Source organism: Arachis ipaensis, chromosome B10 (genome assembly GCF_059453495.1).
Source record: "Arachis ipaensis isolate K30076 ecotype BB chromosome B10, ASM5945349v1, whole genome shotgun sequence".
NCBI lineage: Eukaryota > Viridiplantae > Streptophyta > Magnoliopsida > Fabales > Fabaceae > Arachis > Arachis ipaensis.
The window spans coordinates 139,429,402-139,447,918 of NC_142435.1; the positions used below are offsets into that span (position 1 = coordinate 139,429,402).

Genomic DNA, 18,517 nt, shown 5'->3' on the forward strand with positions numbered 1-18,517 from the left:
CTATTTCTCTCTGGTTCTCGTTCCCTCGGTGTGCATGTGTGTTTGTTACATTGAGAGAAGGTGAGGCTGTGTTGGTGTTTCAGAAAGGGAAAGGGGTAATGGCGGCTGGGAAAGGGAAATTGGGTTTCTAATTAGGGATTTAGAATTAGGGTTAGGGTAGTTCAATCATTTCACTAAAATTAGGAGTAATTGAAAATCAAAAACCAATTTTTAATTCAACAAAATCATCTTTAAAGAAAATATTATTTAATCATAAATTTACAAATTAATTTCGATGAAATATTCTAATTAAAGGATTAGATATAATATAATTAATTTTCTTTATCTTTAACTTAAAGTATTAAATGATATAAATATAAATCATCTAAAATCAAATCATATAAAATTCTTATTATTTTTAATAAGAATAATTTCTGAAATTAAAACTATAAATAAATACATGATTTGAGATTGATTTAAAATAAAACTTTTCAAAATTCTTGGGTCTTACATCCTATCCACCTTATAAAAATTTTCATCCTCAAAAATTGATACAAAATAAAAGAGATTTCATATTACTTCACTCTTGAACTTATTTAAAGAAAAGGCAAAAAGTTCACAATATATATATTTATATAGTTTCAAATACCAGAATTTTCATATGGCATAAAAATATAAAGGGTATAAGTATGATGTGAAACAAAGTTACAAGATAAGCTTGATGCACAAAATTAAATATTTCAAACGTGTGATGGTAAAGCAAGGCGGCAAAAGGGTATAAAACAAGCCGGGGTTAAAATGATGTGTTCAACGTCCGGATACTAATCTCATACCAACTGCAAAGACTCAACTATTCAAATTTCAACATAACTTATCTCCACCATTTTCAACCGTATTTCATTGGGCAACTGATCTGACGGTTCTTAACTTCGTTAAACACTTTGCAAACCTTATTACTGGTCATGAATTCCACATCAATAGAACTATGTCACGTAAAACAAGGTTCCACAATTCCCAATGATGTCGTACATTTATGAGTTTCACCTTTTGCGTCCACCAAACGTATCCTAAAGAATTAATGTGTCGTTTACTAAGTCCAACAGTCCCATAAGATACCAAAACTAATCTCGAGTATACTCAGAAGGATAATAGACCTTAGAAAAGAAAGGAAAGCGGCAAGGACCGTATTCGCGAGAATTTGAAAAAAAATTGTTGAAATCACAAGTAGACAAGAATAAGCAAGTAATGAAGAATGCTAGAAAGAGAATCAACTGATAACTTTAAGGGTAACTCTCGAGTCGAAGGGATTCGATAGGACCAATAAGATGAAAAATAACACAGTATTTTGAAACGAATTCAAGCTGAATAAAAAATAGGAGGTTTACAGAAGAAGAATATCCAAACCAAAGACAAAGTTTATAGAACTCAAGAGTATGGTTTAAAAATATTTTCGAATGCATTATTCATAAAAGAATAGAAAACTTAAAGGGAAATCATTTCATGTTCTAAAAGAGAAAATGGGTAACAAACATCCTTCAAAAGATTAATAAAAGCATAAATGTGGCATTATTTCAATACAAATTTCAAGTGGAAATAGATTACACAAATTTTGTAAATGGAAAGATTAATTTGGCTAAGAACAAAATTGTATTTTCTCTTCTTTTTCAAGCATGTATGAAAACTACAATCTTGTTGGAAGAAAATCTGTCATAAAGTTTTACTCATAAAAGAAAAGATAATGCATTACAATCGAACAGGTTTAAATCACATACAGAAATTTTCAGAGTATAAGGTAAAGGAGTGTAGGCTGAATTGAAAGTGATTTTGTTAAAACTTCAATAGATGGTTATATTGCCCCAAAATAAGTTCAAATCACATCAAAGAGAGGCACTGCTCAAGTAAGGCAGTTTAAAGTCAGGGATAACTTTGCATAAGAATAAATCAAAACTTGTTTTAAAAAGGTTTAAAACAAAACTCCAGTAATATACTTGAAGTCACAACTTTATAAGGATGTTCAATAATATTAAGATATGCTAAAAAGGAAACTAACTCATTTTAAGAAAGGAACTTAAATCAAAGGATTTCAATTAGGATTCATAAAGCATGTCATTCATAGAAACGAAAAGCTTAAAAAGGAACTCAGCAATTTAAAAAGTTGATTCAAAACTTAAATTTCTTCAAAAGAACTCAAATCTTCGTCAAAATGGTCCAAAACAAAATTTTAAAAGTATACTTGAAATAACCACCTCGCAAGAAAATCATTTAAGAAAGTTACGATGCGCTTAAAAGGAAATCAGCCCATGGAAGAAAGAATCTTTAAATCAAGGGAATTCGAACAAGAACTCACTAAGCATGGATTATCAAATAAGTTTTCAATTGGTCCAAAGAAATACAAAACGCGCCAGGAAAGACAACTTAATCAATAGAAAATTCTCAAGAAATAATCTTTGACTAAAGAAAGATAAATAAAAGGACAAATGGTTCATTAGATGGAAACGAATTCAGGTTGACTCGGATGAGCATGAGATTCACAAGAAATGGAAAACTAAGACTAATGATGATGTTTAAAAAAAAGTAAGAGAGTAATTAAAAACAGAATCAAATATGACATTCTCATAAATGAAAAGCTTGAGGAAGAAATTGGTCTACTCACAAGAAGAAAGACATAAGTCCAACATTTTTTTTTTCTAAAAGAACAACAATTGCATAAACAATGTAGTATGCTAAACCAAATTTAAATTAAAAATAAAATAGGTGAAGTTTACCAAACAAAAACCAACTGGAAAGAGATAAAAACCTTTCTTTGAAAAATATCTAAATATATAATCAAATAGGGATATTTATAAAAACTCTAATAAAATTGTTAGAAAATCAAATTGTATTTAAAGTATATATACATTTCCATAAATCAGTGGAGAAACAGGCGAGATATTAGAAACAATTAGTTTTAAACTGTATAAGAACTTTCAACATTTATATAAAGAAGTATATATCAAATTAAAAGCGATTGTATATTTCAAATCAAAAGCGGTTTTGTTAAGATTTAAAGAATGGCTGTAATTATCGTCAAATAAGAAGAAAACTAAGTTACAATTTGTTTACAAAGGACTCAAAATATGAACTTAAAAAGGTGTACTGCATCAAAACAGATTCTAATGTATATCAAAGAGTACATGATTCAAGAGGAAGTGCCTAAATAAAGAAGGTAAATATGCCAAAGGTTTTAAACAGGCATATGCAGTCAGGATCAAACAAGAGCGTACGTGAGCAAGAGAGTAGGATTAGAAGATAATCTGATCACTTTTCAAGAAACGTATCGCAGATAAGAACCTTAGAGCATACAAAACAGGAATAAGATACGTGATATTTGCAGAGTTCAAGACACCTAACCGAATAACCTCAAGAATTAACTCCTAATGTTCCCAAAACCTGCGACTCGCGTTATCTATGACTCGCATATCGTCTATGATAACCCATTAATGCTTGCATATACATAATTCACTAGCGTTAAGCTGGCCAAACTTAATACCAGGAATTATGCAATGCAAGACTAATGGCATTAATCAATAGACTGTCATGTGCATAAAGCTCTAATTCTCGTTATTCAAACAAGACCTACTACATGACAGACTCTCAGAGTATGCAATTGAAGCATAATCTGTCCATTCCCAAGGCTCTACAGAAAAGACCACTCTGATACCATAATGTAACACCCTCACTATCAGAAGTCACGCTTTCGGCTGCGCACTCTGATAGCAAGGAGTATTACGACTATTTTACATACTAAATATTAAAATAGGAGCCTATGACTCAACACTGTATCGCTGATTTCTTTGAAAAAAAACTAGAAATAAATATTTTATCTTAAGAAAAATACAAACAGGCATAGATTCATATACAAGACTCCTTACCTAATAATTCAATATATTATACATATAAAACATATAATTCCTATCCCTCTTACAAACTTGTAATAACAAAGACGAGGGAAGAAAATAATATAATTAATACAACAGCATATAAACCAAACGCAGTATAACTCTTCTTAATGCTTCTTCATCCGGTTCCTGAAAAGGTAAAACTGTAGAGGGGTGAGAACCTAACCACACGGTCTCACCACGGAGTTTCAAAGTTGTCATAAGAAGATATTTAATAAGAAAACTGTTTTTTAAACTCAGTGATTATCATTGCCTTATGAATCTTTTAAAAACCAATAGGTAATCGTTCAAAACCTTTTCAAAGAAATAATGTTCAATCTTTCAGAAATCCAAAACATTTCCTTTCTTATAAGAAAATCTCAATCAGAAACCAACCACGCAATCAAACAATACAATCTTTAACTCAGCACCAAAGTTCATTCAAATATAGCACGCCAGGACAAACACAGGCAAGACAGACAAGGAAAGCACAAGTAGGTAGCAGTTACAGCAAATAGTTCAAGTAGCAGTTAAGAATAGTTTAGCAATTAGGCAAACCAAAACAAGTTCAAACCCAAGCAAAGCATACAAATGCATATGATGCATGCCTGTTCTATGGCTGATGAGGCTCATCTGTCGGTTATCCAGCCAACCCGACAAGTCTGAATTGTCCTTAGACTATCCCCCGACGTGCATCCCCAAGAGTCTATGCATAGCTTTTTCTCAAATAATCAATATTGCTCAATGGGGGTAACATTCCCGGGAATTTATATAGTGTCCGGTCACACTTACGTCGTAGGGTCAACAGAGTATCGAGTTTTCAACCTGGTACACGTGGTGGCAAGCCACGGCACTTAATCCAGGGAACCTCGTATCTCAGACATTTCAAATTCATAAGCCACATAAATAATTCATTCATCATTCATCAATATCTAAGCCATTCTCAATATCATCATCATTCGTCAATCCATATCCCATTTCCAAATTCATTCAAAAATCATATTTCAAATCAATCCTCATCATCCTTCTTTCCGTTAATCAACAATCTCAAACCAAAACATAATTCTTTCTTTTCTAAATAAATCAATCTTAAACATATAACGTTTAAGAATTAAATCTTTTTAAACAATTACTTCAAACAACTTCCAATTTTATAAAATTTCGGCAGCATCTCCTCTAAAACTCGGATTCTGCCACCCTTTTCGGGTTCCATCCAAACATTTCTCAAACCTTTTCTCAACCATTTCCAAATCTTAATCATCTTCCAAAATTCAACCAATTCTAATATCAAATTATTTTCAAAGCGAATCAATGCCAATAATAAATCTCTTTTTAAAATCAAACCAGCTCAAATACTAAATCATTTATAAAGTCAGACTAACTCAAAATTAAACCGTTTCTAAAATTAATTCATTTTCATATTTCAAATCATTTCCAAAGCCGATTCGTTTACATTCTCAAAAACAACTTCAAAACCAAGAAAGCCACTTTTCATAATAATCAACTAAACAACCTTTCAAACCAATTTCTTTTCAGCAATCACAACTACTCAAGCAATCAAGCAATCAGTCATTCAGTCCAACAAACAACCACATTTATAAGACAATCATAATCACAGACATATGTTTCTCACATTAATATCTATTTATAACAACTCTGTAAGATAAAATGAATTTTAAGAAAATCCCTACCTCGGAAGTTGAACCCATAAATTAAAGGCGTCACAAGAATCATTCCTCTCCGCCCGAAATAAACTGCAGCTTCAATCGCAGGTCTGCTCACTTCCATAATAGCATAAACGGTTTTAATTGCAACAGGCAATCCCGACAACTCAATCCTAAAACATAAATATCGCAAAAACCTTAATAACACATAACAGAAAGCTAACGACCAGGGTTCGCAATAGGAAATACCTACAGTAAGAGTAAAATGGAACAGCCGCAATCCTGAGCTGACCCGGTGGCAGCTCCGATAGCGGCCAGAAACTCCGATGGTCCAACAGCAACCTTAACTTTGATATAAAATCATCCGAACTCAACCCTACAATACCAACAGCTCAGAGCCTCTAATAACTTATATTGGAATATTGATTTCAAAAGTTCTGGAAGTAAAAACGGTTACCAAGAAGGCAAAGGCGACAAACCCACTTATTCCAAATTAACAGCAACAGCAGCAATGGCATTAGAACTAGCAGTAATAACAGCAGCAACATCAACACCGAATAGTAACAATTTATTTTGACAAATTAAAATTAACATGAAGTGGATATTAGGTGAAACTAAGACCAAATGACATGGTAAAGGAGGCAAAACAAGTTCAGTCTCACCATGAAAAGCAGCAAACCCTAACGAAACAGGGGCGGGGCAGAAGGAGTAGTGGTGATTTTCCAGCGACTAGAGGCAGCAACGGCTTCAACCGAAACAGAACAAAATCAAAATCAACGACAAAGACCTCGGAACAGTTCCGGCTAGCCCCATCAATGGCGACCTGAACCCTTTCTAGACGGCGGTTCCTGCGATGGCTTCGTTCACCACCTCCCCATGCGTTTCTTCTTAGCTCAGACCAGCGGCAGATTTGTCTCCACCGGCGGCAGCAAAGGCACCCGCCGAGGATGGCGATGGTGAGCCTTGAGGCGACGGCGGCGACCTCGCGCAGCACAGCGGCGGAGCGCAGCTTCGAATCCCTTGCGAGCGCGCTTTCTCTTCTCCACCGCAGACTCTCTCTCTCTCTCTGTCTCTCTCTGTCGCCTCCCTCCTCATCCGTGACGGCACAGTCGCAGTGACGCGACAGCGCTTGGCTCGGCGGCGCTGGCTTCATGGCAAGGACGACGGCACAGACAGCTGCTGTAGGGGCGACGAGATTCACGGCGCGAGGCAGCGGTGGTTCACGAGGATGGTGCGAGCTCCTCCCTCCACCGGCGTGCTCCTTCTCTCTCGAACTCCCTCTTCTCTTTGATCTATTTCTCTCTAGTTCTCGTTCCCTCAGTGTGCGTGTGTGTTTGTTACAATTAGAGAAGGTGAGGCTGTGTTGGTGTTTCAGAAAGGGAAAGGGGTAATGGCGGCTGGGAAAGGGAAATTGGGTTTCTAATTAGGGATTTAGAATTAGAGTTTCCAATTTGGGAATTAGGGTTAGGGTAGTTTAATCATTTCACTAAAATTAGGAGTAATTGAAAATCAAAAAGTAATTTTTAATTCAACAAAATCATCTTTAAAGAAAATATTATTTAATCATAAATTTACAAATTAATTTCGATGAAATATTCTAATTAAAGGATTAAATATAATATAATTAATTTTCTTTATCTTTAACTTAAAGTATTAAATGATATAAATATAAATCATCTAAAATCAAATCATATAAAATTCTTATTATCTTTAATAAGAATAATTTCTAAAATTAAAACTATAAATAAATACATGATTTGAGATTGATTTAAAATAAAACTTTTCAAAATTCTTGGGTCTTACAGGTTAACCCTTAGAGTATGGTTTAATTGTCAAACTCTAACTTGTTACCATTATTATAATGAACTCTGAATGACTTAAGAAACTCATTTCTTCATTCATTCAATCCCCTTGGCCAAGGTTTTATTCATCTCAGTCATTATAATCATAGAGCTCAAACTCTTTATCGAGAGTTGACGGATTTCTTATTGACTAATCATTAATTCTACAAGTATTTAAATCATACCCAATATCCATTCAACTAGCACCCTAGGGTATTAGGTGTCCGGAATCAAAGTATAATAAATACATGTTAATTACTATGACAGTCGCAGGTCAAAGGAAACTCTATTACTATGTTCATCTTGAGAATATCCTATTGACAAATATACGGTAATTATAACCATTAGGAATTCTCAAAGTGAGTCAGTTCAATGGTCATATCTCTATATGCACCATCTATATATATAATTTAATAAATGAGATCTATTAATCTTCATCCAATGAAGACCATTATATATATATATATATATATATTGATCTTTCTGGATTATTAATGTCCTTTTTAATAATCCTATGACCAAGAACAATTTAGATTAAATTATAAAAGATTTATCTCTCAATATTATGATCACTATCACAATGATAAATCTCTAAATTTAATCAAGGACCTTATTATATTAACATTTTAATATAATAATAATAATAACAAATTATTTGACACATGATTGATTGGATTGTGGTCATACTCCTTATTCCCAACACTTGGGTTTAAGTACTGGACCATCAAAATTTTATCGTCGACGTGCACGCGTCGTCGACGCCTATGAGTGGATGGTAAAAAACGCAATTGACGCGTACGCGTCAGTGACACGCACGCGTGGGTTGGGCTATGCCTCTAGCACCCCACCAGCGTGGTCCTGGCACAACTCTCTATTCAGGCTGCGCTGTCGCGCCATTTCAGCACGGTTTGGGCACGAACCAAATTTTGGCATTGACGCATACGCGTCAGTCAAGCGCACACGTAGTAGCCTTTTTTTTTATTAACAGACTACCAAAGTAATGTCAAACATTAATAAACAAGCGAAATCACAATGTAAACTAAATAAACCTAACTAAAAATGAAAATTTAACTTATTACCAATATAAATAAAAGAGAAAAGAGAAAGAATTTACCATGGTGGGGTGTCTCCCACCTAGCACTTTTAGTTAAAGTCCTTAAGTTGGACATTTGGTGAGCTCCTTGTCATGGTGGCTTGTGCTTTAACTCATCTTGAAACTTCCACCAACGCTTGGACTTCCAATAAGGTCCAACATTCCCAAGTGAATTTACCAAGCCTAGATAAAGTTCTTCAGAAGCTTTGAGCTCCCAAAGTTGATCCTCTTGTATGTCGGGATCCCAAATCTTGTTTCTACACCTGTCTTTAAGTGGATCATCATTGTTCCAATCGGTGGCAAGCAATCCAAATTCTCAATGAAGTATCCCAAAAACTTCCTAGACCCAATCAATTGAGAACTATACTAACCATTGCACTTAGACCTTGAACATCCAACCATAACGAACCTAGGATTATGTTGCCAACCACTAACCATCCCCCTTTTACTCTTAAAACCACAAAGAGCTCTAAGTTGTACATCCGTATCAAGCATGATTGGCTTCTATAGGAACTCAGAATCTAGATAGTGTTATTGATTCTCCTAGTTAGGTATGTTGATTCTTGAACACAGCTACTTTATGAGTCTTGGCCGTGACCCAAAGCATTTTGTTTTCCAGTATTACCACCGGATACATAAATGCCACAGACACATAACTGGGTGAACCTTTTCAGATTGTGACTCAGCTTTGCTAGAGTCTCCAATTAGAGGTGTCTAGAGCTCTTAAGCACACTCTTTTTGCATTGGACCACGACTTTAACCGCTCAGTCTCAAGTTTTCACTTGACACCTTCACGCCATAAGCACATGGTTAGGGACAGCTTGGTTTAGCCGCTTAGGCCAGGATTTTATTCCTGTGGGGCCTCCTATCCACTGATGCTCAAAGCCTTGGATCCCTTTTATTTTACCCTTGCCTTTTGGTTTAAAGGGCTATTGGCTTTTTCTGCTTGCTTTTTCTTTTTCTTTCTTTTTTTCTTTTCTCCCTTTTTTTCTGCATATATCCCTTTTTTTTTTTTTTGCAAGCTTTTCACTGCTTTTTCTTGCTTCAAGAATCAATTTTATGATTTTTCAGATTATCTAATAACATTTCTCCTTTTTCCATCATTCTTTCAAGAGCCAACAATTTTAACATTCATGAACAATCAAATTAAAAAATATGCATTGTTCAAGCATTCATTCAGAAAGACAAAAGTATTGCCACCACATCAAAATAATTAATCTGTTATAAAATTTGAAATTCATGCACTTCTTTTTCTTTTTCAATTAAAAACATTTTCCATTTAAGAAAGGTGATGGATTCATTTTCATATCTTTAAGGCATAGACACTTAGACACTAGTGATCATGTAATAAAGACACAAACATAAATAAACATAAAGCATAAAAATTCGAAAAATAGAAAATAAAGAACAAGGAGATTAAAGAACGGGTCCACCATAATGATGGCGGCTTGTTCTTCCTCTTGAAGATCTTATGGAGTGCTTGAGCTCCTCAATGTCTCTTCCTTGCTTTTGTTGCTCCTTTCTCATGGTTCTTTGGTCTTCTCCAATTTCATGGAGGAGGATGGAATGCTCTTGGTGCTCCACCCTTAGTTGTCCCATGTTGGAACTTAATTCTCCTAGAGAGGTGTTGATTTGCTCCCAATAGTTTTGTGGAGGAAAATACATCCCTTGAGGTGTTTCAGGGATTTCATGATGAGGAGTTTCCTCATGCTCTTGTCCATGAGTGGGATCTCTTGTTTGCTCCATTCTTTTCTTAGTGATGGGCTTGTCCTCATCAATGAGGATGTCTTCTTCTATGTCAATTCCAGCTGAATTGCAGAGGTGACAAATGAGGTGAGGGAAGGCTAACCTTGCTATAGTAGAGGACTTGTCCGCTACCTTGTAGAGTTCTTGGGATATAACCTCATGAACTTCTACTTCCTCTCTAATCATGATACTATGAATCATGGTAGCCCGGTCTATAGTAACTTCAGATCGGTTGCTAGTAGGAATGATTGAGCATTGGATGAACTCCAACCATCCCCTAGCTACGGGCTTGAGGTCATGCCTTCTTAGTTGAACCGGCTTCCCTCTTGAATCTCTCTTCCATTGAGCGCCCTCTTCACAGATGTCCATGAGGACTTGGTCCAACCTTTGATCAAAGTTGACCCTTCTAGTGTATGGGTGTGCATCTCCTTGCATCATAGGCAAATTGAATGCCAACCTTACATTTTCTGGACTAAAGTCTAAGCATTTCCCTCGGACCATTGTAAGCCAATTCTTAGGGTCTGGGTTCACACTTTGATCATGGTTCTTGGTGATCCATGCATTGGCATAGAACTCTTGAACCATTAAGATTCTGACTTGTTGAATGGGGTTGGTGAGAACTTCCCAACCTCTTCTTCGGATCTCATGTCGGATCTCCGGATATTCGCCCTTTTTGAGCTTAAAAGAGACCTCAGGGATCACCTTCTTCTTGGCCATAACTTCATAGAAGTGGTCTTGATGCACCCTTGAGAGGAATCTCTCCATCTCCCATGACTCGGAGGTGGAAGCTTTTGCCTTCCCTTTTTCTTTCTAGAGGTTTCTCCGGCCTTTGGTGCCATAAATGGTTGTGGAAAAACAAAAAGCTTTAGCTTTTACTACACCAAACTTAGAAGGTTTTCTCATCCTCGAGCAAAAGAAGAAAGAAGAGAGTAGAAGAAGAAGAAATAGAGGAGATGGAGGGGCTTAGTGTTTCGGCCAAGGAGGAGAAGTGGTGTTTATGTTGTGTGAAAATAAAGGAGTGAAGATGGGTTTATATAGGAGTGGAGAGGGGGGTAAGGTTCAGCCATTATGGGTGGGTTTGGGAGCGAAAGTGGTTTGAATTTGAATGGTGAGGTAGGTGGGGTTTTATGAAGGATGGATGTGAGTGGTGAAGAGAATGGTGGGATTTGATAGGTGAGGGGTTTTTGGGGAAGAGGTATTGAGGTGATTGGTGAATGGGTGAAGAAGAGAGAGAGAGGTGGGGTAGGTGGGGATCCTGTGGAGTCCACAGATCCTAAGGTGTCAATGATATCTCATCCCTGCACCAAGTGGCGTGCAAAAATGCCCCTTTCTGCCAATCCTGGCATTAAACGCCAGGCTGCTGCTCATTTCTGGCGTTTAACGCCAGCTTTTTGCCCATTCCTGGCGTTAAACGCCAGTCTGGTGCCCATTTCTGGCGTTAAACGCCCAGAATGGTGCCAGACTGGGCGTTTAACGCCCATTCTGCTACCCTTACTGGCGTTTAAACGCCAGTAAGTTTCTCCTCCAGGGTGTTCTATTTTTCATTCTGTTTTTCAGTCTGTTTTTGCTTTTTCAATTGTTTTTGTGACTTCACATGATCATCGACCTACAGAAAACATAAAATAACAAAAGAAAATAGAAATTTAACATAGATAATTAAAGATTGGGTTGCCTCCCAACAAGCGCTTCTTTAATGTCAATAGCTTGACAGTGGACTCTCATGGAGCCTCACAGATGTTCAGAGCAATGTTGGAACCTCCCAACACCAAACTTATAGTTTGAATGTGGGGGTTCAACACCAAACTTAAAGTTTGGTTGTGGCCTCCCAACACCAAACTTAGAGTTTGACTGTGGGGGCTCTGTTTGACTCTGTATTGAGAGAAGCTCTTCATGCTTCCTCTCCATGGTTACAGAGGGATATCCTTGAGCTTTAAACACAAGGGAGTCTTCATTCACTTGAATGATCAATTCTCCTCTGTCAACATCAACTACAGCTTTTGCTGTGGCTAGGAAGAGTCTGCCAAGGATGATGGATTCATCCATACACTTCCCAGTCTCTAGGATTATGAAGTCAGCAGGGATGTACTGGCCTTCAACCTTTACCAAGACATCCTCTACAAGTCCATAAGCTTGTTTCTTTGAATTGTCTGCCATCTCTAGTGAGATTCTAGCAGCTTGTACCTCAATGATCCCTAGCTTCTCCATTACAGAGAGAGGCATAAGGTTTATACTTGACCCCAGGTCACACAGAGCCTTCTCAAAGGTCATGGTGCCTATGGTACAAGGGATTAAGAATTTTCCAGGGTTTTGTCTCTTCAGAGGTAGTTTCTGCCTAGTCAAGTCATCCAGTTCTTTGATGAGCAATGGAGGTTCATCCTCCCAAGTCTCATTACTAAACAACTTGGCATTTAGCTTCATGATTGCTCCAAGGTACTTAGGAACTTGCTCTTCAGTAACATCTTCATCCTCTTCAGAGGAAGAATACTCATCAGAGCTCATGAATGGCAGAAGTAAATTCAATGGAATCTCTATGGTCTCTGTGTGAGCCTCAGATTCCCATGGTTCCTCATCAGGGAACTCCATAGAGGCTAGTGGATGTCCATTGAAGTATTCCTCAGTGGAGATCACTGCCTCTTCCTCCTCTCCAGATTCAGCCATGTGAGACGTGTTTATGGCCTTGCACTCTCTCTTTGGATTCTCTTCTGTATTGCTTGGGAGAGTACTAGGAGGGAGTCCAGTAATTTTCTTACTCAGCTGACCCACTTGTGCCTCCAAATTTCTAATGGAGGACCTTGTTTCAGTCATGAAACTTTGAGTGGTTTTGATTAGATCAGAGACAATGGTTGCTAAGCCAGAGTGGCTTTGCTTAGAATTCTCTATCTGTTGCTGAGAAGATGATGGAAAAGGCTTGCTATTGCTAAACCTGTTTCTTCCACCATTATTGTTGTTGAAACCTTGTTGAGGTCTCTGTTGATCCTTCCATGAGAGATTTGGATGATTTCTCCATGAAGGATTGTAGGTGTTTCCATAGGGTTCTCCCATGTAATTCACCTCTTCTATTGCTGGGTTCTCAGGATCATAAGCTTCTTCTTCAGAGGAAGCTTCCTTAGTACTGCCTATTGCTGCTTGCATTCCAGACAGACTCTGAGAAATCATATTGACTTGTTGGGTCAATATTTTATTCTGAGCCAGTATGGCATTCAGAGTATCAATCTCAAGAACTCCTTTCTTCTGAGTTGTCCCATTATTCACAGGGTTCCTTTCAGAAATGTACATGAATTGGTTATTTGCAACCATCTCAATGAGTTCATGAGCTTCTGCAGGCGTCTTCTTCAGATGAAGAGATCCTCCAGCAGAGCTGTCCAATGACATCTTGGACAGTTCAGACAAACCATCATAGAAGATTCCTATGATACTCCATTATGAAAGCATGTCAGAAGGGAACCTTCTAATCAATTGCTTGTATCTTTCCCAAGCTTCATAGAGGGATTCACCTTCCTTCTGTCTGAAGGTTTGGACTTTCACTCTAAGCTTGCTCAATTTTTGAGGTGGAAAGAACTTTGCCAAGAAGGCATTGACTAGCTTTTTCCAAGAGTTCAGGCTTTCTTTAGGTTGTGAGTCCAACCATGTCCTAGCTCTGTCTCTTACAGCAAAAGGGAAGAGCATAAGTCTGTAGACCTCAGGATCAACCCCATTGGTCTTGACAGTGTCACAGAATTGCAAGAATTCAGCTAAGAACTGATGAGGATCTTCCAATGGAAGTCCATGAAATTTGCAATTCTGTTGCATTAGAGAAAATAATTGAGACTTAAGCTCAAAGTTGTTTGCTCCAATGGCAGGGGTTGAGATGCTTCTCCCATAGAAGTCGGGAGTAGGTGCAGTAAAGTCACCCAGCACCTTCCTTGCATTGTTGGGATTGTTGTTTTCGGCTGCCATGGCTTCTTCCTCCTTGAAGAGCTCTGTTAGGCCCTCTAGAGAGAGTTGTGCTTTAGCTTCTCTTAGCTTTCTCTTCAAGGTCCTTTCAGGTTCAGGATCAGCTTGAACAAGTATGCCTTTATCTTTGCTCCTACTCATATGAAAGAGAAGAGAACAAGAAAGTAGGGAATCCTCTATGTCACAGTATAGAGATTCCTTGAGGTGTCAGAGGAAAAGAAGAATAGAAGGAGGAGGTAGATAGAAGAGAATTCGAACTTATCAAGAGGGATAGAGTTTGAATTGCACCTTGAGGAGGAGTGTTAGTCCCTTAAATAGAAGGATGTGAGAAGGGAGAAAATTTTTGAAAATAAATTAAAAAGATTTTGAAATAATAAAAAAAAATTGAAAATTTGATTGAGATTTTCGAAAATTGAGATTAGGAAAGAAATTAAGTGATTTTTGAAAAGGATTTTGAAATTAGAAATCAAAAAGATATGATTGAGAGTTAATTTTGAAAAAGATGTGATTGAAAAGATATGATTGAGAAGATATGATTGAAAATCAATTTTAAAAAAAGAAAGTTTTAAAATTAAAGTTGATTACTTGACTAACAAGAAATTAAAAGATATTATTCTTAAAATTTAAAATTTGATCCTTTCTTAATAGGCAAGTAACAACTTGAAATTTTTGAAGTAAATCATTAATTGTAGCAAGGATTTTCAAAAATAATAATAAATAAAAAAATGGAAAGAAATTGATTTTGAAGAGATATGATTGAAAAGATATGATTTGAAAAAGATTTGATTTTGAAAAATTATGAAGATTTGAAAAAAATTTGGATTAAAAACAAAATCTTCCCTCTAGTGTCATCCTGGCGTTAAACGCCCAGAATGGCATCCATTCTGGCGTTTAACGCCCAAAATGCTACCTTTTTGGGCGTTAAACGCCCAGCCAGGTACCCTGGCTGGCGTTTAAACGCTAGTTTTCCTTCTTCACTGGGCGTTTTGAACGCCCAACTTTTTCTGTTTGATTCCTCTGCTGAATGTTCTGAATCTTCAATTCTCTTTATTATTGACTTGAAAAGACATAGTTTTGAGAATTTTTTTGAATTTTTCAATGATGAGAAACAATCAAAATACAACTAATCTTAGGAAACTCAAATCAAACAAACAATGCATGCAGGACACCAAACTTAAAAATTTTCATATAAGAGACACTAACAAATTGAGAATGCATATGAGAAACAACAAAACACACAAAACAAGAGAATTTAAAGATCAGAGCAATGAAATCATCAAGAACAACTTGAAGATTAATGAAGAACATAATGCATGTAATTTTCGAAAATTATAGGTATGCAATTGACACCAAACTTAAAATTAGACACTAGACTTAAACAAGAAACAAAATATTTTTTATTTTTATGATTTTATACATTTTTTTATGATTTTTCGAAAATTGAGTGGAAAAGAAAATAAAGGGGTTCAAAATTTTTAATAAGAGTTCCAGGAATCATTGCAATGCTAGTCTAAGACTCCGGTCCAGGAATTAGACATGGCTTACTAGCCAGCCAAGCTTTCAATGAAAGCTCCGGTCCAAAACACTAGACATGGCCAATGGCCAGCCAAGCTTTAGCAGATCATTGCTAACAACAGCAAAATTGATAGAAATCAACAAGCTCTTGTGATGATAAGTTGAAACCTCGGTCCAATGAGATTAGACATGGCTTCACAGCCAGCCAGACTTCAACAAATCATCATGAAACTCTAGAATTCATTCTTAAAAACTCTGAAGAACAAAATAGAAAAAAAAAATTTGTATTTTTTTTTTAAAAAAAATTTCGAAAATAAAAAGTAAAATTACCTAATCTAAGCAACAAGATAAACCGTCAGTTGTCCAAACTCGAACAATCCCCGGCAACGGCGCCAAAAACTTGGTGCACAAAATTATGATCATCAATAATAGTGCCAAAGGACTTGGAGCTCTCAAACGTGAATCAAACTTTGTCACAATTCCGCACAACTAACCAGCAAGTGCACTGTGTCGTCCAAGTAATACCTTACGTGAGTAAGGGTCGATCCCACGGAGACTGTCGGCTTGAAACAAGCTATGGTCACCTTGTAAATCTCAGTCAGGCGGATTCAGATGGTGATGGAGAATTGATAATTAAATAAAACATAAAATAAAGATAGAGATACTTATGTAATTCTTTGGTTGGAATTTCAGATAAGCGTACGAAGATGCTTTGTTCCTCCTGAACCTCTGCTTTCCTATTGCCTTCTTCCAATCATTCATACTCCTTTCCATGGCAAGCTTTATGTTGGGCATCACCGTTGTCAATGGCTACTTCCCGTCCTCTCAGTGAAAACGTTCCAAATGCGCTGTCACCGCACGGCTAATCATCTGTCGGTTCTCGATCATGTTGGAATAGGATCCATTGATCCTTTTGCGTCTGTCACACGCCCAACAATCGCGAGTTTGAAGCTCGTCACAGTCATCCCTTCCCAGATCCTACTCAGAATACCACAGACAAGGTTTAGACGTTCCGGATCTCAAGAATGGCCGCCAATAATTCTAGCCTATACCACGAAGGTTCTAATCTTAGATTAGAAACCCAAGAGATACACATTCAAGCTTGTTTGCATGTAGAACAGAAGTGGTTGTCAGTCACGCGTTCATAGGTGAGAATGGTGATGAATGTCACATAATCATCACATTCATCATGTTCTTGGGTACGAATGAATATCTTGGAGAAGAAATAGACTTGAGTTGAATAGAAAAACAATAGTAATTATATTAATTCATGAAGAACAGCAGAGCTCCACACCTTAATCTATGGTGTGTAAAAACTCCACCGTTAAAAATACAAAAGTGATAATGGAGGTCATTGGCTTCGGCCCTAGAGAGGGAACCAGAAGAACCAAGATGAAAATACAATAGTAAAAGGTCCTATTTATAGAGAACTAGTAGCCTAGGGTTACAGAAATGAGTAATTAATGCATAAATCTTCTTCCGGGCCCACTTGGTGTGTGCTTGGGCTGAGCATTGAAGCTTCCATATGTAGAGACTTTTCTTGGAGTTAAACGTCAGCTTTTGTGCCAGTTTGGGCGTTTAACTCCAGCTTTTGTGCCAGTTTTGGAGTTAAACGCCAGAATTCTTGAGCTGACTTGGAACGCCGGTTTGGGCTATCAAATCTCAGACAAAGTATGGACTATTATATATTTCTGGAAAGCTCAGGATGTCTACTTTCCAACGCAATTGAGAGCGCACCAATTGAGCTTCTGTAGCTCCAGAAAATCCACTTTGAGTGCAGGGAGGTCAGAATCCAACAGCATCTGCAGTCCTTTTTCAGCCTCTGAATCAGATTTTTGCTCAGGTCCCTCAATTTCAGCCAGAAAATATTTGAAATCACAGAAAAACACACAAACTCATAGTAAAGTCCAGAAATGTGATTTTTATTTAAAAACTAATAAAAATATAATAAAAACTAACTAAAATATACTAAAAACATACTAAAAATAATGCCAAAAAGCGTATAAATTATCCGCTCATCAGTCAACAAGAGAAAATAAACTAAGATGCTAGAATAATAGAATTTAGAAGAGAAACTAAATTAAAACAAGATGGAAATCTGAATTGGAGAAGAAATAAAACTAAAAATCCTAAAACCTAGAGAGAGGAGAGAGCCTCTTTCTCTAGAAAACCTACATCTAAAACCTAAAGTATGTGTATGAAAGTGATTGACCCCCCCCCATTTCCAGCTCCACTCTGCAGTCTCTAATCTGTATTTTCGGGCCTGAAACTGGGTCAAACGCAGCCTAGAAATCGCCCACAGCCTTTTCTGTTAATTGCAGCACGCGGCGCTCGTCACGCGTACGCGTCGATGGACTTTTCACTGGCCACGCGTACGCATCATCCACGCGTGCGCGTCAAGGCCAGCTTCTCAAAACTTCAATTTCTTGTGTTCCTTCCACTTTTGCATGCTTCCTTTCCATCCTATAATCCATTACTGCCCTAGAAAATCTGAAATCACTTAACGTACGTATCACGACATCGATAGTAATAAAAGAAGATTACGAATTGGCAATTTTAAGGTCAAAGAAGCATGTTTTCAATCATAGCACAAAATTAGGAAGAAAACTTAAAAACATGCAATTTATATTGATAAGTGTGAGAATAATTGACAAAATCCACTCAATTCAATACAAAATAAAACATAAAATAGTGGTTTATCAATGATCCCATTAATGCTAGCATATTTAGAATCTCCAAACTCAATCAAACTCCATGCAAAAATTCCAAAGCAGGAAACCACAACGAATTAGTCCGGTATGAAACTGCAAACTCACAATCTAGGTTCTT

At 36.9% G+C, this 18,517-nt stretch overlaps 1 protein-coding gene across 1 annotated transcript; it reads right to left on the bottom strand.

Moving 5' to 3' along the window:
* Positions 1-4,114: 4,114 nt before the first annotated feature.
* On the bottom strand, positions 4,115-6,108 carry LOC148581900 (uncharacterized). The gene is made up of 4 exons (XM_088495417.1): positions 6,018-6,108; positions 5,810-5,936; positions 5,588-5,733; positions 4,115-4,140 (listed from the first exon to the last, which is right to left on the bottom strand). Exons 1-4 carry the CDS (start codon positions 6,106-6,108, stop codon positions 4,115-4,117), a joined length of 390 nt encoding a protein of 129 aa, XP_088351543.1.
* Between the last annotated feature and the right edge of the window lie 12,409 nt (positions 6,109-18,517).

Bases quoted from the DNA above. Each gene is read 5' to 3' on its own strand.
- LOC148581900 (XM_088495417.1), bottom strand. From the start codon at position 6,108: ATGTTGCTGCTGTTATTACTGCTAGTTCTAATGCCATTGCTGCTGTTG. The intron at 5,937-6,017 runs GTAACCGTTTTT...TTGGTATTGTAG, and splicing joins TTGTCGCCTTTGCCTTCTTG to GGTTGAGTTCGGATGATTTT. The intron at 4,141-5,587 runs GTAGGGATTTTC...TTTAAAAAACAG, and splicing joins TTATGGGTTCAACTTCCGAG to TTTTCTTATTAAATATCTTC.